The sequence below is a fragment of the Pelophylax lessonae genome, assembly GCF_965119305.1.
Source record: "Pelophylax lessonae genome assembly, chromosome: 7".
NCBI lineage: Eukaryota > Metazoa > Chordata > Amphibia > Anura > Ranidae > Pelophylax > Pelophylax lessonae.
In genome coordinates, this window is record NC_138774.1 from 200,835,777 (window position 1) to 200,852,021 (window position 16,245).

General features: G+C 47.5%; 1 protein-coding gene across 1 annotated transcript in view; it reads right to left on the bottom strand.

Moving 5' to 3' along the window:
• BSPRY (B-box and SPRY domain containing) overlaps nucleotides 1–10,760 on the bottom strand; it is a 38,684-nt gene extending 27,924 nt beyond the window's left edge. Inside the window, exon 1 of the mRNA XM_082264020.1 lies at nucleotides 10,227–10,760. Coding sequence (XP_082120146.1) covers nucleotides 10,227–10,649 — 423 coding nt within the window. The 5' untranslated portion in view covers nucleotides 10,650–10,760. The remainder of the gene's footprint in view (nucleotides 1–10,226) is intronic.
• Between the last annotated feature and the right edge of the window lie 5,485 nt (nucleotides 10,761–16,245).

Below are 16,245 nucleotides of genomic sequence, written 5' to 3' on the forward strand. Positions count from 1 at the left end.
TAGGGTGGACTTATCCTTTAGGCTTTTTTTTTTTTGTAACCTGTCACCAGAGCAGTGCAGTGTTACCATAGTGATACTGCACTTATCTATGGGGGGGGGGGGGGGATGGTTGATCTGGATTTTTTTTTTTTTTTTTTTAATGATCACTGTAATAAGCAATTGGTAAAAGACTGTGTAAAGATCGACGCCATTAGTAGTTAAAAAAATAAAAATAAATAAATACATAAAAATTCCAGTATATATACCATAGATTGTAGGTGCTATAACTTTCATGCAAACCAATCAATATTCACCTATTGGGATTTTTTTTTTTATTAAAGACATGAAGCAAAATACATTTTTGCTGAAATTTATGAAATTAGATTTTTTTAATAATTTTTTCGTTTATATTGCAAAAAATGAAAAACCCAGTGGTGATCAAATGCCAACAAAAGAAAGCTCTATTTGTGTAAAAAAAAAAAAGATAAAATTTTGTTTCACACAATGCTGGGTACAACATTGCATGACCGCACAATTACCAGTTAAAGTAGGGCAGCGCCGAATAGCACATGATCAGATTATCAGACACATTTTCATCCGTTTTTTTTTTTTTTTTGCATGCTAGTCTCCAATCGAAAGTGAAAATGCAACATACGAAAATTCTCATACGACAGAATTCAACTTCAGAAGTGATGTCATGTGTTGAATTGTTTTCTATGTATTCTTTAATTTCTGAGCATGCCTAGTCTTCCTCTTACGATTTTTTTCGGACGAAAACTGTACTAATTACACGAAAATTGGACGTTGTGTTCTCGTACACTAAAAGTTTTATAGCCTGAGCATTCGATTTTTGTCGTCTGAAAACTCGTAATTGGCTGTGGAAAGCACCATACTAACAATCCAAAAATCGGCTGATCGTTTGTCGGATGAAATTCTACTTCTGATTTACCTCCACTTAGGGCTGCTGTTAGAAATCACGGGGCCCCATACAGCCTACATGCCAGCCCCCCCCCCCCCCCCTTCCTGGCCAAAAGTGACTGAGGACATTTATCAGTGCCTTTCTTTGCAGCCTCAGCAGCACAGAATAATAAATAGGAAACGCTCTGAGGCTTCCTGCTCATTCACAAACTGAAGCATAATAAACACAGGGTGAAGAATGGACACAGTAGTGATTGGTACTGATCACTTACTGTGTTCATTCAGGAAATGACATATTTGCCGGCCCCTTTCCCCGCTCTCTATCCTGAAACAGCTCCCTTTGTGACCACAGTAGCTGCAGACGGGAGAGGAGGGAAGCCAGAAATGCTGCAGGGGAAAAGGGGCAAGCTGGGGGCCCAGGCAGCAGATGGAAGGACATGTGCCAGAGGGAGAAAGAGGGGAAGAAGCTGGCAGCGCTGCAGGCAGAGGCAGAAGAGGATTGGTGGCTGCAATGAGACAGTACAGTCGACCCTCCTGCTCAGCAGGGGCCTGGACCCCCCTTTTGAACTGATGGTGCCTGCGCCCAATATAGGAGGGCTGGCTGTACTGCCTTATCAGCGGCCCTGCCTCCACTACTTAATGAACCTGTAATCTATTTTTCATGTGTTTTCTGTCTCCTACATAAGCCCCAGAACCTCTCCTTTTCCCCCTCATGTTGGTTTGTTTGGAACGAGCAGTGTTTATTGGTTGCGGTCATGTACACTGCTCTATGCACTAGAAATTCCATAGTCCCTAACTGCTAGACCATCTCAGGAGTGCGCAAAGTGAGGGTGGCTACGTTCCTGCATACAGAGGAACATGGAGAATGAACGTAGCCACCCTGTAACAGGAAGTCAGATCACAGCACCAAAAAAAAAAAAGGAATATGGAGATTTGGAGGAAGGAACTTTTTGAATTAAGAATACATACTTGAATTATAGTTTTTAAAAGCAGTTTAGTGTCACTTTAACCGCTTGCGGACCAGCCCCAGTAGTTTTACTGTGGCAGGTCGGTTCTATCCCGCATAACAACGTACCTGTACATTGCTTCAGAGGACCAATACTGGGGGCCCGCACGCGTTGCCTGAGGCGCGTGCAGGCACCGATTGGCCAGAGGGGGAGCCAATCAGTGGGTCCGGGGGCCGCGATGTCCGCGAGGCACCCGCGATTGCTCCCGGTGGAGACAGAACGACAGTCTGCCGTTGTAAACACAGCAGATGGCTGTTCTGTCAGTAATGAACACAGGTATCCTGTGTTCCTCTTATTTAGGAACACAGATCTCTGTGTTCATGCAGCAAGCCCATCCTCCACACAGTTAGAAAGCACCCCCTAGGGACACATTTAACCCTTTGATCGCCCCTGGTGTTAACCCCTTTCCTGTCAGTGTCATTCGTACAGTGAAAGTGCATATTTTTAGCACTGATTACTGTAATAATGTCACTGGTCCCCCCAAAAGTGTCAAAAATGTCAGTTAGGTGTCCAATCTGTCCGCCGCAATGTCGCAGCCCTGCTAAAAATCGCTGATCGCCGCCATTACTAGTAAAAATAAATAAGTAAATAAATAAAAATGACATAAATCTTTCCCCTAGTTTGTAGACGCGATAACTTTTGCGCAAACCAATCAATATTCACTAATTGGGATTTTTTTTTTACCAAAAATATGTAGCAGAATACAAATTGGCTTAAAATGATGAAGAAATTAGATTTTTATTTATTTTTATTTTTTTTTGGGAATGTTATATAGCAGAAAGTAAAAAAATATATATTTTTTTCTTTTTTTCAGAATTGTCGCTAATTTTCTGTTTATAGCGCAAAAAAATAAAAATCGCAGAGGTGATCAAATACCACCAAAATAAAGCACTATTTGTGGGAAACAAAGGACATCAATTTTAATAGGGTACAGCGTCGCACGACCGCGCAATTGTCAGTTAAAGTAATGCAGTGCCGTATCGCAAAAAATGGTCTGGTCATTAAGGGGGTAAAACCTTCCAGTCTGGAAGTGGTTAATGCTAAAAATGGGGGGGGGGGGGTTTACATTCAGTACATCACATCCATATGAATGGTAATGAAGTTGTGTTATAGTGTAATTACTACATGATGAAGGAAGATGTTGTACAGGAACAGAAAGGAAATACACATCCATATGTGTCAATTACATGCGTGTCATTGCACGTGGACACCCATACAAACACAACACCTGCTATACTTCACGTGGGTAGATGAGATCCATTCCCAGCACACTATTCCTCCATATATAGAGTGAGCGGGGGAAAAAGGAAGAACTGGAGTGACTATCAAAAGTATTAAAGTGTAACTAAAGTCAAAACTCCATTTCATTTAGGGTAGAATGAATAGGGATTAGAACCCCTGTCAGTTTTTATTGCTGTCTGTGCTCCCATTACAGAGATTTCCCTCTCTATTTGTCCTGTTTTACCATTATCATTGAAACTGAAAGTAAAAGAAAACCCCAAATTATGGGATGAGGTGATTGACCGATATCGTTTTTTTATTGCCGATACCGATATTTCGGTCATCACATATCGGTTTCGGACGATATTTTCGTACATTAAAAAAACATTTTTTTTAAAATGTATTTTATTTTTTTTACAGGTACTCTTGTGGATGGATAGGGGGGTCTAAAAGACCCCAAACCCCTCCTCGGCACTTAAAAGCATTTAAAACGCCAAGTTTGGCTGTTTTGAATGCTGTCATTTTTTTGAATTTGGCGCTGAGCACCCAGAAGTGACGTCATGACATCACTTCGGGGTTTTTACATGGAGACCCAATCAGAGCCGAATGCGGCTTTGATCGGGTCTTTTTCTTCGGCGGCCGTGCAGGCTGGTTGCCCGGGTCTCCTGGTGGGACGGGAGCCCCGAGTGAGCCACGGAAGGCAGCGGGAGGGGGGGGGAGGGTGGTAACCCCCCGGTCCTTGTAATGACAGCCGAGCGGCTTCTCAGCTGCATTGGTTGTCATTACAAGACAGCCGACCGTCGGCTATGGACTCCAGTACCGGGGTGATGCCTCTAGCTGCAGGCATCATTCAGGTACAGCACTTTCCCCAAATATCGGCAATATCGGTAACCTAAGGGGCCGATTCCGATATATCGGGGAAAGTGCATATCGGCCCTCGATATATCGGCTTTGCTGATAATCGGTCGATCCCTAATGGGTTGTCCCCAGAAAAGTAATAGAGGAAAAATCTTCCAATGGGGGTCACTCAGGGCCGACCCTACCATGGGTCCCAGGCGGCACATAGAGAGGGGCCGCCCCCGGCCGCCTCTTCTCTTCTTCGGCTCAAGTAAAAAAAAAAAGGATCTGCGGCTCGGAAAAACTCATACATGTTCGGCTATTTCCGGGAATAGCCGAACATGGGCGGGCTTTCCCGAGCGGCGGCGGCGCATGAGCGGTGACGTGTTGGCGCCGAGCGGCGCCATTTTCAGATCTAAAGCCTCAGGAACAGGTAAGTGACACTCCTCCACAGCCACACTACCTGCCATTATGCAGGGCTGCGGGCATACTACAGAAGATGCAGTGTCATGTACCATGCCCGCAGCACTGCATCTCCTGAAGTATGCCTGCAGCCCTGCATTCTCCTGTACCATGCCCGCCGCCGCATTCTCCTGTACCATGCCCGCCGCCGCATTCTCCTGTACCATGCCCGCTGCCGCATTCTCCTGTACCATGCCCGTCGCCACATTCTCCTGTACCATGCCCGCCACCGCATTCTCCTGTACCATGCCCGCCGCCACATTCTCCTGTACCATGCCCGCAGTCCCGCATTCTTCTGTATTATGCCCACAGCACTGCATTCTCCTGTACCATGCCCGCCGCCGCATTCACCTGTACCATGCCCGCCGCCACATTCTCCTGTACCATGCCCGCAGTCCCGCATTCTCCTGTACCATGCCCGCAGTCCCGCATTCTCCTGTACCATGCCGGCCGCCGCATTCACCTGTACCATGCCCACCGCCACATTCTCCTGTACCATGCCCGCAGCCCCGCATTCTCCTGCACCATGTCCCGCATTCTTTTGTATTATGCCCACAGCACTGCATTCTCCTGTACCATGCCCGCCGCCGCATTCACCTGTACCATGCCCGCCGCCACATTCTCCTGTACCATGCCCGCAGTCCCGCATTCTCCTGTACCATGCCCGCAGTCCCGCATTCTCCTGTACCATGCCGGCCGCCGCATTCACCTGTACCATGCCCACCGCCACATTCTCCTGTACCATGCCCGCAGCCCCGCATTCTCCTGTACCATGCCCGCAGCCCCGCATTCTCCTGTACCATGCCCACAGCCCTGCATTCTCCTGTATCATTCCCACAGCCCCGCATTCTCCTGTACCATGCCCACAGCCCCCGCATTCTCTTGTACCATGCCCGCAGCCCCGCACTCTCCTGTACCATGTCCGCCGCCCCGCATTCTTCTGTATTATGCCCACAGCACTGCATTCTCCTGTACCATGCTCGCAGCACTGCAGGGCAATGTTGCACTATAGACAGGAGAGAGCCTGGTGCGCTCATCTGTCCAGTGTCTACTGCTCTGTCCTGCTCCTGCTGTCACTCCATACACACTCACACCCCTCTGTTATTTTGTTTTGGGGGGGGGGGGGGTGGGGGGCAGCATTTCATTCTTGGACCCAGGCAGCACAATGTCTTGTGCCAGCCCTGGGGCCACCAGGTGCCACTCCTGTCAGCTAAGAACAAGAAACTGGGGGTACAATTTGCACAGGCTCACCAAAATTAGACAAGAGAAGATTTGAAAAACGTTTCCTGGTCTGAGGGGGTCTCGATTTCAGCTGCGACATTCAGATGGTAGGGTCAGAATTTGGCTAAACAACATGAAAACATGGATCCATCCTGCCTTGTTTCAACGGTTCAGGCTGTAATGATGTGGGGGATATTTTTTTTGACACACTTTGGTTCCATAGACTTTCATGGATCAAAAACATGTATTGAAAACTGCAACCTGCATAGGTATGAACCAGGCCTTAACCTACCAGCATGTCTTTGGAGTGTGGGAGGAAACCAGAGTACCTGGAGGAAACCCATGCAGGTACAGGGAGAACATGCAAACTCCAAGCTGGTAGTGCTGTGGATGAGATTCAAACTGGCGACCCTAGTGCTGCTAGGCGGAAGTGCTAACCACTTAGGCCTGGTTCACACCTATGCATTTATTAGTGTGTTTTGCAGAAACACACTACAGTCCATGTAAATGTTCACATCTGTGCATTTTATGGAAAGGACCAGGGACTTTTTTCTTGTTTTTTTGGTTCCATAGACTGGACATGGATCAAAAACGTGTATTTGACACTTGTGCTACCCCACATGAGGATACCCAGGGCTACTCTTAGAAATCATGGAGCCCCATACAGCCTTTCTTACAGGGCCCCCCAACTCCCCCCCCCCCCTCCACCCCTGAGGCATAGCGGAACAGAAGCACTGACTTTATCCACCTACGCCCCAAAAATAGAAAAAAAAAAAGTCCCTCCTCTGCTCTCACCTCCTGGGCCCCTCTGTTGACGTGTTGGGGCTTAGGAAAATGTAATTTAAAGTGATTGTAAAAGACAACCCATTCAGTTTAAAATAGAAATGAAAGGCAAAACACTTTTGTATAGATATAAAATAGACATTATAAATACCCTTTTTTTTTTTATAAGTGATCACATTCCTTCTGTTCTCAGCTGCATAAGAGCTGGGGGAGGAGAAACAGTATTACACCGATCTTCCCAGTGAATGGCTGTGCAGCTGGGGTCAGGACAAGTCTTATCATTGGAGGAGAGCATACTGAGTTCCCAGCACAGCTAGAGAACTGACCATGATGTGTTCTCCTGCTTAGTGTGGTCAGTTTTTAATAGAAAAGGAGAGGGACTGGCAGGAACAACAGGGATTTCACACAAGGGAAGCAATACAAAGAGAACAGGAGACTTTCTCATACAAGTTAATGCAAGGCCACCATCAGGGGGGTACAGCCCATACGCATGTAGGGGGCCCAGGCGTCCTGAGGGGACCCAAACAGCAAACAGGGTAGGGTTGCCACCTGTCCTTGCAATACTATTCAATTGTAAGCTCCACTGTTTCCTTGCAGACTGGCACTATGTGGGGGGTCCTGCCCCTCACTAGCCCCACCACACAGCTTTAGACCCCCCCCCCCCCCCGTTCTCTTGCTGTTCACGCCTGGACAGGAGGAGGACATGGGATGAAGGAGGACATGGGACTGGAGGAGGAGGACACGGGATGAAGGAGGACATGGGACTGAAGGAGGAGGACACGGGATGAAGGAGGACATGGGACTGGAGGAGAAGGAGGACATGGGATGAGGAAGGACATAGGACTGGAGGAGAAGGAGGACATGGGACTGGAGGAGAAGGAGGACATGAGATGAAGGAGGACATGGGACTGGAGGAGAAGGAGAACATCAGATGAAGGAGAACATGGGACTGGATGAGAAGGGAGACATTGGATGAAGGGGGACATGGGACTGGAGGAGAAGGAGGATATGAGATGAAGGAGGACATGGGACTGGAGGAGAAGAAGGACATGGGATGAAGGAGGACATGGGACTGGAGGAGAAGGAGGACATCAGATGAAGGAGAACATGGGACTGGATGAGAAGGAGAACATCAGATGAAGGAGAACATGGGACTGGATGAGAAGGGAGACATTGGATGAAGGAGGACATGGGACTGGAGGAGAAGGAGGATATGAGATGAAGGAGGACATGGGACTGGAGGAGGAGGACACGGGATGAAGGAGGACATGGGACTGGAGGAGAAGGAGGACATGGGATGAAGGAGGACATAGGACTGGAGGATAAGGAGGACATAGGACTGGAGGAGAAAGAGGACATGGGACTGGAGGAGAAGGAGGACATGGGACTGGAGGAGAAGGAGGACATGGGACTGGAGGAGAAGGAGGACATGGGACTGGAGGAGAAGGAGGACATGGGATGAAGGAGGACATGGGACATGGGGGAAGGAGGACATGGGATGAAGGAGGACATGGGACTGGAGGAGAAGGAGAACATCAGATGAAGGAGAACATGGGACTGGATGAGAAGGGAGACATTGGATGAAGGAGGACATGGGAATGGAGGAGAAGAAGGACATGGGATGAAGGAGGACATGGGACTGGAGGAGAAGGAGGACATGGGATGAAGGAGGACATAGGACTGGAGGAGAAGGAGGACATAGGACTGGAGGAGAAGGAGGACATGGGACTGGAGGAGAAGGAGGACATGGGACTGGAGGAGAAGGAGGATATGAGATGAAGGAGGACATGGGACTGGAGGAGAAGGAGAACATCAGATGAAGGAGAACATGGGACTGGATGAGAAGGGAGACATTGGATGAAGGAGGACATGGGACTGGAGGAGAAGGAGGACATGGGACTGGAGGAGAAGGAGGACATGGGATGAAGGAGGACATGGGACTGGAGGAGAAGGAGGACATGGGATGAAGGAGGACATGGGACTGGAGGAGAAGGAGAACATCAGATGAAGGAGAACATGGGACTGGATGAGAAGGGAGACATTGGATGAAGGAGGACATAGGACTGGAGGAGAAGGAGGACACGGGACTGGAGGAGAAGGACATTGGATGAAGGAGGACATGGGACTGGAGGAGAAGAAGGACATGGGATGAAGGAGGACATGGGACTGGAGGAGAACATCAGATGGAGAACATGGGACTGGACAAGAAGGGAGACATTGGATGAAGGAGTACACGGGACTGGAGGAGAAGGAGGATATGAGATGAAGGAGGACATGGGACTGGAGGAGAAGGAGGACATGGGATGAAGGAGAACATGGAACTGGACAGTGCCATCTTAAGAGCATTAAAGGCCCTGGGCAATGCAGTGCACTGGGGCCCCACCTACACAATCACCCACAAAATGCAAATTATCGATAAGGCGATATTTATTGGTACAGCAGTGCCAGGCTAATGACTGCTTCCAAGTTCGGTGGCTGGTTCCCGGTGAACACACGGACGGGAGTCAGACTCTACTGTCCTGTGTGTGCCTGTTCCCGTGGAAGCGGACAGGCATTCCTGCAGTTGTGGGCTCCCCCTCCACGGCCCAAGTGGCCTGACAGCAGCGCACTTGCTAAGTTTGGCGGCAGTATGCACAAGGGTATCGGAAAAAAATGCTTAGCATGCCCATTCGGTAAGATGGCCCTGGAACTGGAGGAGAAGGAGGACATGGGATGAAGGAGGACATGGGACTGGAGGAGAAGGAGGACATTGGATGGGACTGGAGGATGATGACTTAGTAGGTGGGCCCTGGGGAATATTGGTGGTCAGATCCGGGGAGGGGCCCCAAGATTTCTATCAGGAATATGAAGTGTTGGGGTAACAAATGCTTTAAGCTCTGGTAAGCAAGTAGAAGTGGAGGAGGGGGGGGGGGTGGTCAAGTAAAATCATTGTATTCTTTTAGGCAGATATTAACAATAAAGCTGCCTTGGGCCCCCCTGTTTAGCTGACGAGTCCTGAGCTCAGAACAAGAGGACCGGTCATACTCCCTTATCAGCGGACCTGTTCCTGTGACAGCTGTCAAGGTGGGACTTTGTCTCACTTCGTTTGTGTCTCCACAGAGGGAAATCTCCCCAAAACCCAAAAAAGGTTCAAACCCCTCCACACTCTAAGACCAAAAAAAAAAAGAAAAAAAATTGGCTGGATTTCCACTTTAGCTTTTAACCGCAATCACTTATGGACCCTTTTCATAGTACTTCTATCCTATCCTGTGGTTCAGCGCAGTGCGAAATCCTCACCCACAGCGGTGCCAGCACCCTGGCTCTCAAAGCCATTGACAAGCAGTAAGACAGGGACATCGGCAAACGCTGTTACCACGAGTGTTCACCAATGACAACAGCAAAGCCACTATTTCCTGGTGAAGTGACGTGTTTGAGTGTTTGCATTCAGGCGTGTGACGTTTCTGGTAAGGCAATTATCTGCGGAACAAGGTAAAAAGTGCTTGTACCAAACACACCCACTTGTCAGACATTGTGCACACTTCATCAACACCCCCTCCCCGACTGGCACCCCCTCCCCTCGCCTCTCATAATGAAATGAAACCTGGCACACTTGAATGATGATGCATAGGAGATATATTTATTTCTCCCTCTCTCTGCTGCAGTGAGTCAGTGAGATTTCCCTGCAGTCTGATCTTTGCTGCACTGCTCCAGCACCCTCCCTCCAGTCCAGAGGGGGGGTTCTATGCTTTAACCCTTTAAAGGCCAGGGTAACCCCACTATGCTGATGGACCCCCCAATGCAATGCAGATCTGCACTCACCCTGAGCTGTCCTGCCCTCTCCTCCACTGACTTGGTCTTGTGTGATTGACAGCTGCCATGGGACTTGCACTCCTGGCAGATCAGCTTGTGTTCCTGGCAGCAGAAGAGGCTCAGCTGGTCCCCATGGTCCCTGCAGGTGTCTGACATGGAGGACTGGGCACTGGAGGACTTTTCTCTTGGCACCTGCAGCTTGTAGGGTGGTGGTGGCTCTCCAAAGGCGTTCTCTCCTAGATCAATGGTCTCTTCTGCCCCAGAGGAGTCCAGGGATAAGGTGGCCACCTGCTCCTCAGGGATCCATTCCACAGCAAATGGGGACTTGGTGTCCTTGTCTGTATGGTGCAGGCTGCCCATCTGTCCTGTGCCAGTCCAGGAGTTGGAGCCTGTGATCACCCAGAGTTGGGGCACTGAGTCTGGATGGGACATGGCAGGAGGAGGCAGCTGCTGGATGAAGATCTGGATGGGATTTCCTCCTGTCTGCTCCCTGCACCTGTCCCCAGGTAGGAGCCCGCCCCCTGGGAGGAGCCCTGAGGAACTGTCACAGCCAGAGGTCGCTTCAAAGTTAGCAGAGGAATGGCAGGGGGCGGTCCCTCCTTCAGGATGGTGACAGGTTCTCACTGCTCATTGACTGATTGCATGATGAATAAAGATCGCAGCCAGGCAACCGGAATCCGTGCACGGAGATAGGCATAGCCCAGCCTAGAGAGGGACTACAGAGCCCAGCCAGCAGGATCAGACTAGGAAACTGAGGTCTCTGGGGAAATCAAACCTCTCCAGGTTCTTAAAGGACTACATGTTCCAGAAGAACAATTGTACAACCCATTGGTTTCTCCTAGTAGTTTGTGCCTATTCTGGTGCTGTAGAACTACATATCCCAGCACATCCAGGCTAGGCAATCGATGTAACTGCATAAGCTAGCATGATCAGACTAGGAAACATAGGTCTTTCTATTTAAAACGTCCATGTTCTAAAAGAACTACAAATCCCAGAAAAGCAACCTATACAAACCATGGGCTTCTCTTCTTAGTCAGCCTTTGCCTTTCCTGGTGCTGTAGAACTACATATCCCAGCACATCCACCCTAGACAATCGATGTAACTGCATAAGCTAGCATGATCAGACTAGAAAACTTAGGTCTTACTATTTAGAACTCCAGGTAAAAGAATTACATATCCCAGGAGAACAGCCTATACAAGCCACGGGTTTCTCCTAATAGTCGGCCTTTGCCTTTCCTGATGCTGTAGAACTACATATCCCAGCACATCCAGGCTAGGCAAATTATGTGACCAAATAACCCAGCATGATCAGACTAGGAAAGCTAGGTCTCACTAGGAAAATTACATCTCTCAGACTTCTGTAGAACTACATAGCCCAGAAGAACAGCCTATACAAGCCATGTGTTGCTCCTAATAGTCAGCCTATGCCTTTCCTGGTGTTGTAGAACTACATATCCCAGCACATCCAGGCTAGGCAATCGATTTAACTGCATAACCCAATATGATTAGACTATGAAACATAGGTCTCACTATGAATCAAACGTCCAGGTTCTAAAAGAACTACAAATCCCAGAAGAGCAGCCTGGGCTTCTCTTATTAGTCAGCCTTTGCCTTTCCTGGTGCTGTAGAACTACATATCCCAGCACATCCAGGCTAGGCAATCGATTTAACTGCTTAACCCAGAATGATCAGACTAGGAAACATAGGTCTCACTAGATCAAGGGTCTTCAAACTATGGCCCCCCCAGCTGTCCAGGAACTACAATTCCCATCATGCCTAGTCAAGTCTGTGAATATCAGAGTTTTACAATGCCTCATGGGATGTGTAGTTCCGTAACAGCTGGAGGGCCGTAGTTTGAGTATCCCTGCACTAGATGAATCAAACGTCCAGGTTCTAAAAGAACTACAAATCCCAGAAGAACAGCCTATACAAGCCATGGGCTTCTCTTATTAGTCAGCCTATGGCTTTCCTGGTGCTGTAGAACTACATATCCCAGCACATCCAGGCTAGGCGATTGATGTAACTGCATAAGCCAGCATGATCAGACTAGAAAACTTAGGTCTTACTATTTAGAACTCCAGGTAAAAGAACTACATATCCCAGAAGAACAGCCTATACAAGCCATGGGCTTCTCCTAATAGTCACCCAAGCTAGTAATCAATGTAACTGCATAGCCCAGCATGATCAGACTAGGAAACTTACCAGAGACTTTGGTTCACTTACTGGTGTTTAGTTTTTGTGCACCCACTGTGAGTTAAACAAAAATAGGTCTCACTAGGAAAATTAAACTTCAGGTTCTAAAAGAACTACATATCCCAGAAGAATGGTCTTTATGAGCAATGTATTTCTTATAGTAGTCAAGCCATGCCTTGTCTGTTGCTGTATAACCACATATCTCAGCACATCCAGGCTAGAATATTCATGTATTTTAAAAGACATGCTCTTCCTGAACTACATATCCCAGAAGAGCAGCCTTTACAAGCCATGAGTTTCTCTTAATAGTCAGCCTATGCCTTTCCTAGGGCTGTAGAACTACACATCCCAGCACATACAGGCTAGACAAATGATGTAACTACATAACCCAGCATGATCAGACTAGGAAGCTAAGGTCTCCTTGGGAAAATAAATCTCCCAAACTTCTGTAGAACTATCTAGCCCAGAAGAACAGGCTTTACAAGCCACATATTTCCCTTAGTAGTCGGCCTATTCCTTTCCCAGTGCTGTAGAACTACATATCCAAGAATAACCTTTTTAGACAACATATATATTTTATTAGGCAACCCATGGATTTCTGGCTTCTGTAGAACTATATATCCCAGCATAACCAGACTAATCAATATAGATTCTAGTTAGCAATCTTTGCTTTTCCTGGTGCAGTAGAACTACATATCCCAGCAATCCAGTTTAAATAAGTTTTACTTTTCTCCCACTAGAGATGATTAGTCTCCAAGTGCTGTAGAACTACACATCCCAGCATGTTCAGAAAAAGCAACCTGTTTATTTCCATATACCTTTCTAGCTGCTGAAGAACTACATATTCCAGAACAGCCTTTAGATACAACATATGTCTCCTATTTTGCAGCCTGTCGATATCCTGCTGTTGTAGAACTACATATCCCAGCATAGCCAGCAATGTACAGTATATCTCTTATTGACATTCTTTTCTGTTGCTGTAGGACTTAATATCCCAACAACCCAGTCTAAAAAAAAGGTTAACTTCTCTCCTTCTGGGGAGGTTCCCAGGTGCTGTAGAACTACATATCTCAGCACAGGGGCGTAACTACAGGGGTTGCAGGGGTTGCAATCGCAACCGGGTCCCATGCTCCAGGGGGCCTGTGTGTCTCCCCTGTACACCTGGATAGGAGGGGCAGCATGTAGAGAAATAACTCTCCTCCTGTAGCTGCAGGAGGAAAATGGAGGAGATTGGTTCATCTGTATGCTGCCCCCGCCACTCCTCCTATCCAGTTCACTTGTGTTCTGCTGTCCCTGGGCCCCTGGGTGCTCCCCTGGTCCCCCCCCCCCCCACTGTGCTCCCTTCCCTCTACTGCCGGCTGCAGCAGGGGATGTGTCACAATAGAGAACCAGTAAGGGGTCAGTAAATATGTAATTTACCAGCTCCTTCCTTTTCTGAATGGACAGAGTCATAGTCAGTGACATTGTAAAAAAAATAAATAAATAAAAATGATAAATAATACAATTTTTAAAATACCAAAAAATAAAAACTGACACCAGTGGGTGAACTTCCAGGATCACAAAGGTCACACTTGCAACCGGGCCCTGGCATTCCACCACCAAGATGGCAGGAAGGGGGCCCACTGCAGAACTTGTGAAAGGGTCCCGCTGTGGGACCGCAATAAAGGGCCCTGTAATGAGAGTAAAGGGCCCCCCGGGATCAGTGGGAAGAGCCCCAGGCTTGAAGAGAAGGGCCCTGGGCCAGGGGTCTGGGGGGCCCTTCATGGTTTCTTGCACCGGGGCCCTGAAGGTTCTAGTTACGCCACTGTCTCAGCATAGAAAGACTAGACAATGTATATCTCTCACCTGGCAATGTATTGAATGTGTGTGTACCCGTACTTAGGAATAACTTCTCAATATCAGTATTAACCACTTCTGGACCGGAAGGATTTGCCCGCTTAATGACCAGGCCATTTTTTGCGATTCGGCACTGCGTTATTTTAATGAAAAATTGCGCGGTCATGCAACGCTTTACCCAAATTAAATTGATGTCCTTTTTTTCCCCACAAATAGAGTTTTCTTTTGCTGGTATTTGATCACCTGTGCGATTTTTATTTTTTTGCACTATAAACAAAAAAAGAGCGACAATTTAAAAACAAAAACAAAACAATATTTTTCACATTCTGCTATTTAACATTCCCAAAAAAAAAATAATAATTTAAAAATAAATTTTTTTTTTCATCCTTGTAGGGCAATTTGTATTCTGCTACATATTTTTGGGTAAAAAAAAAAAAAAAATCCCTATAAGCGTAATTGATTGGTTTGCGCAAAAGTTATCGCATCTACAAACTAGGGAAAAGATTTATGTAATTTTTACTTATTTATTATTCATTTTTTTTTACTAGTAATGGCGGTGATCTGCAATTTTTAGCAGGACTACGACATTGCGGCGGACAGATCGGATCCCTAACTGACATTTTTGACACTTTTGTGGGGACCAGTGACATTACTACAGTAATCAGTGCTAAAAATATGTACTGTTACTGTAATAAGAAATAAAATGAAGGTTTATGTGACATGATTTTACCATGATGCATCTGTTTTCTTTTTGTATATCATTGTGGAGATTGAATAAATATCTGTCCTTATATATTACTCTGTTTACTTATGAATCTGTGTCACTACAGGTGCCAGTGGTCCCCCGCATTTAAAGTCCCACCCTTTTTCTCTTCTTCTCTTCCTGTTACTGTAATAATGACATTGGCAGGGAAGGGGTTCACCTAAGGGTGATCAAAGGGTTAAGTGTGCGCCTAGGGGATTGTTTTCTAACTGTATGGTGGATGGGCTTGTGAAATGACCACAGAGACCTGTGATCCTATTTAGAAGGATCACAGGCGCTCTGTGATCATTTCAGAGAGAAGAACGCACGGTTGTGTTTACAACAGCTGACCGTTCTCCTCTCTCAGCGGGGAGCGATTGCGGGTGCCCTGCGGAAATCACGGCCGCCCGCCCGCCCCGTGGATCGCCCCCTAGTACGAGCGGCGCGTGCTCGCCCCCCCCCCCCAGCACCACGAGCTCGACCGACGTAGGGCTACGTCGGTTGGCGCAGGAGAGCCAGATTTACTGCGGCGGGCGGTATTAAAGGTGTTAATACGCAGGTGAATATTTGAGATAGCTGCTGCTGATTACAGAGGTATGGGCCTCGCAAATAGTTGATATGATATTCCGTATCAGCGCTGCTTATTCTGGAGATAATCTCAATAAACCAATACTTAACCACTTGCCGACCGCCGCACGACTATTTGCTGCGGCAGTCAGCGGCTCCTGGGCAAAGCGACGTAGACCTACGTCGCTCATCCAGGAGCCTGTAGGGGGCAAGCACGCACCGCCGGAGGCAAGCTCCCGCCCCTGCTCGTACCCTGACATCTCCGCGCATGTGACCGGTGGCTCCGATGTCCGCCGGCCACTCGCAACCAGGACGTCAATTTCATTTGGGTACAGCATCGCACGACCGCGCAATTGTCCGTTAAATTCACACAGTGCCGAATCGCAAAATAGGGCCTGGTCTTTGAGCAACCAAATCCTCCGGGGCTTAAGTGGTTAAACAATATATCCTAAAGTGCAATAAATAAATATTATACAATCAATTCATCAGCAATGAAAGTGCAATGTGTTAGATAGTCCTTTGTGGTTATAAAGTGACAGTGCTTGAATTCATGAATAAATAAATAGTCCTTCCGTGCTTTAAAAGTGCCAGTGCTTGATAGATATATAGGTGAATCACTCAGTGCTCCCCCTTGGGTCCCTACTCACCAACAGTATGAGAAAAACCAGCATACAGTGCTATATAAGCGC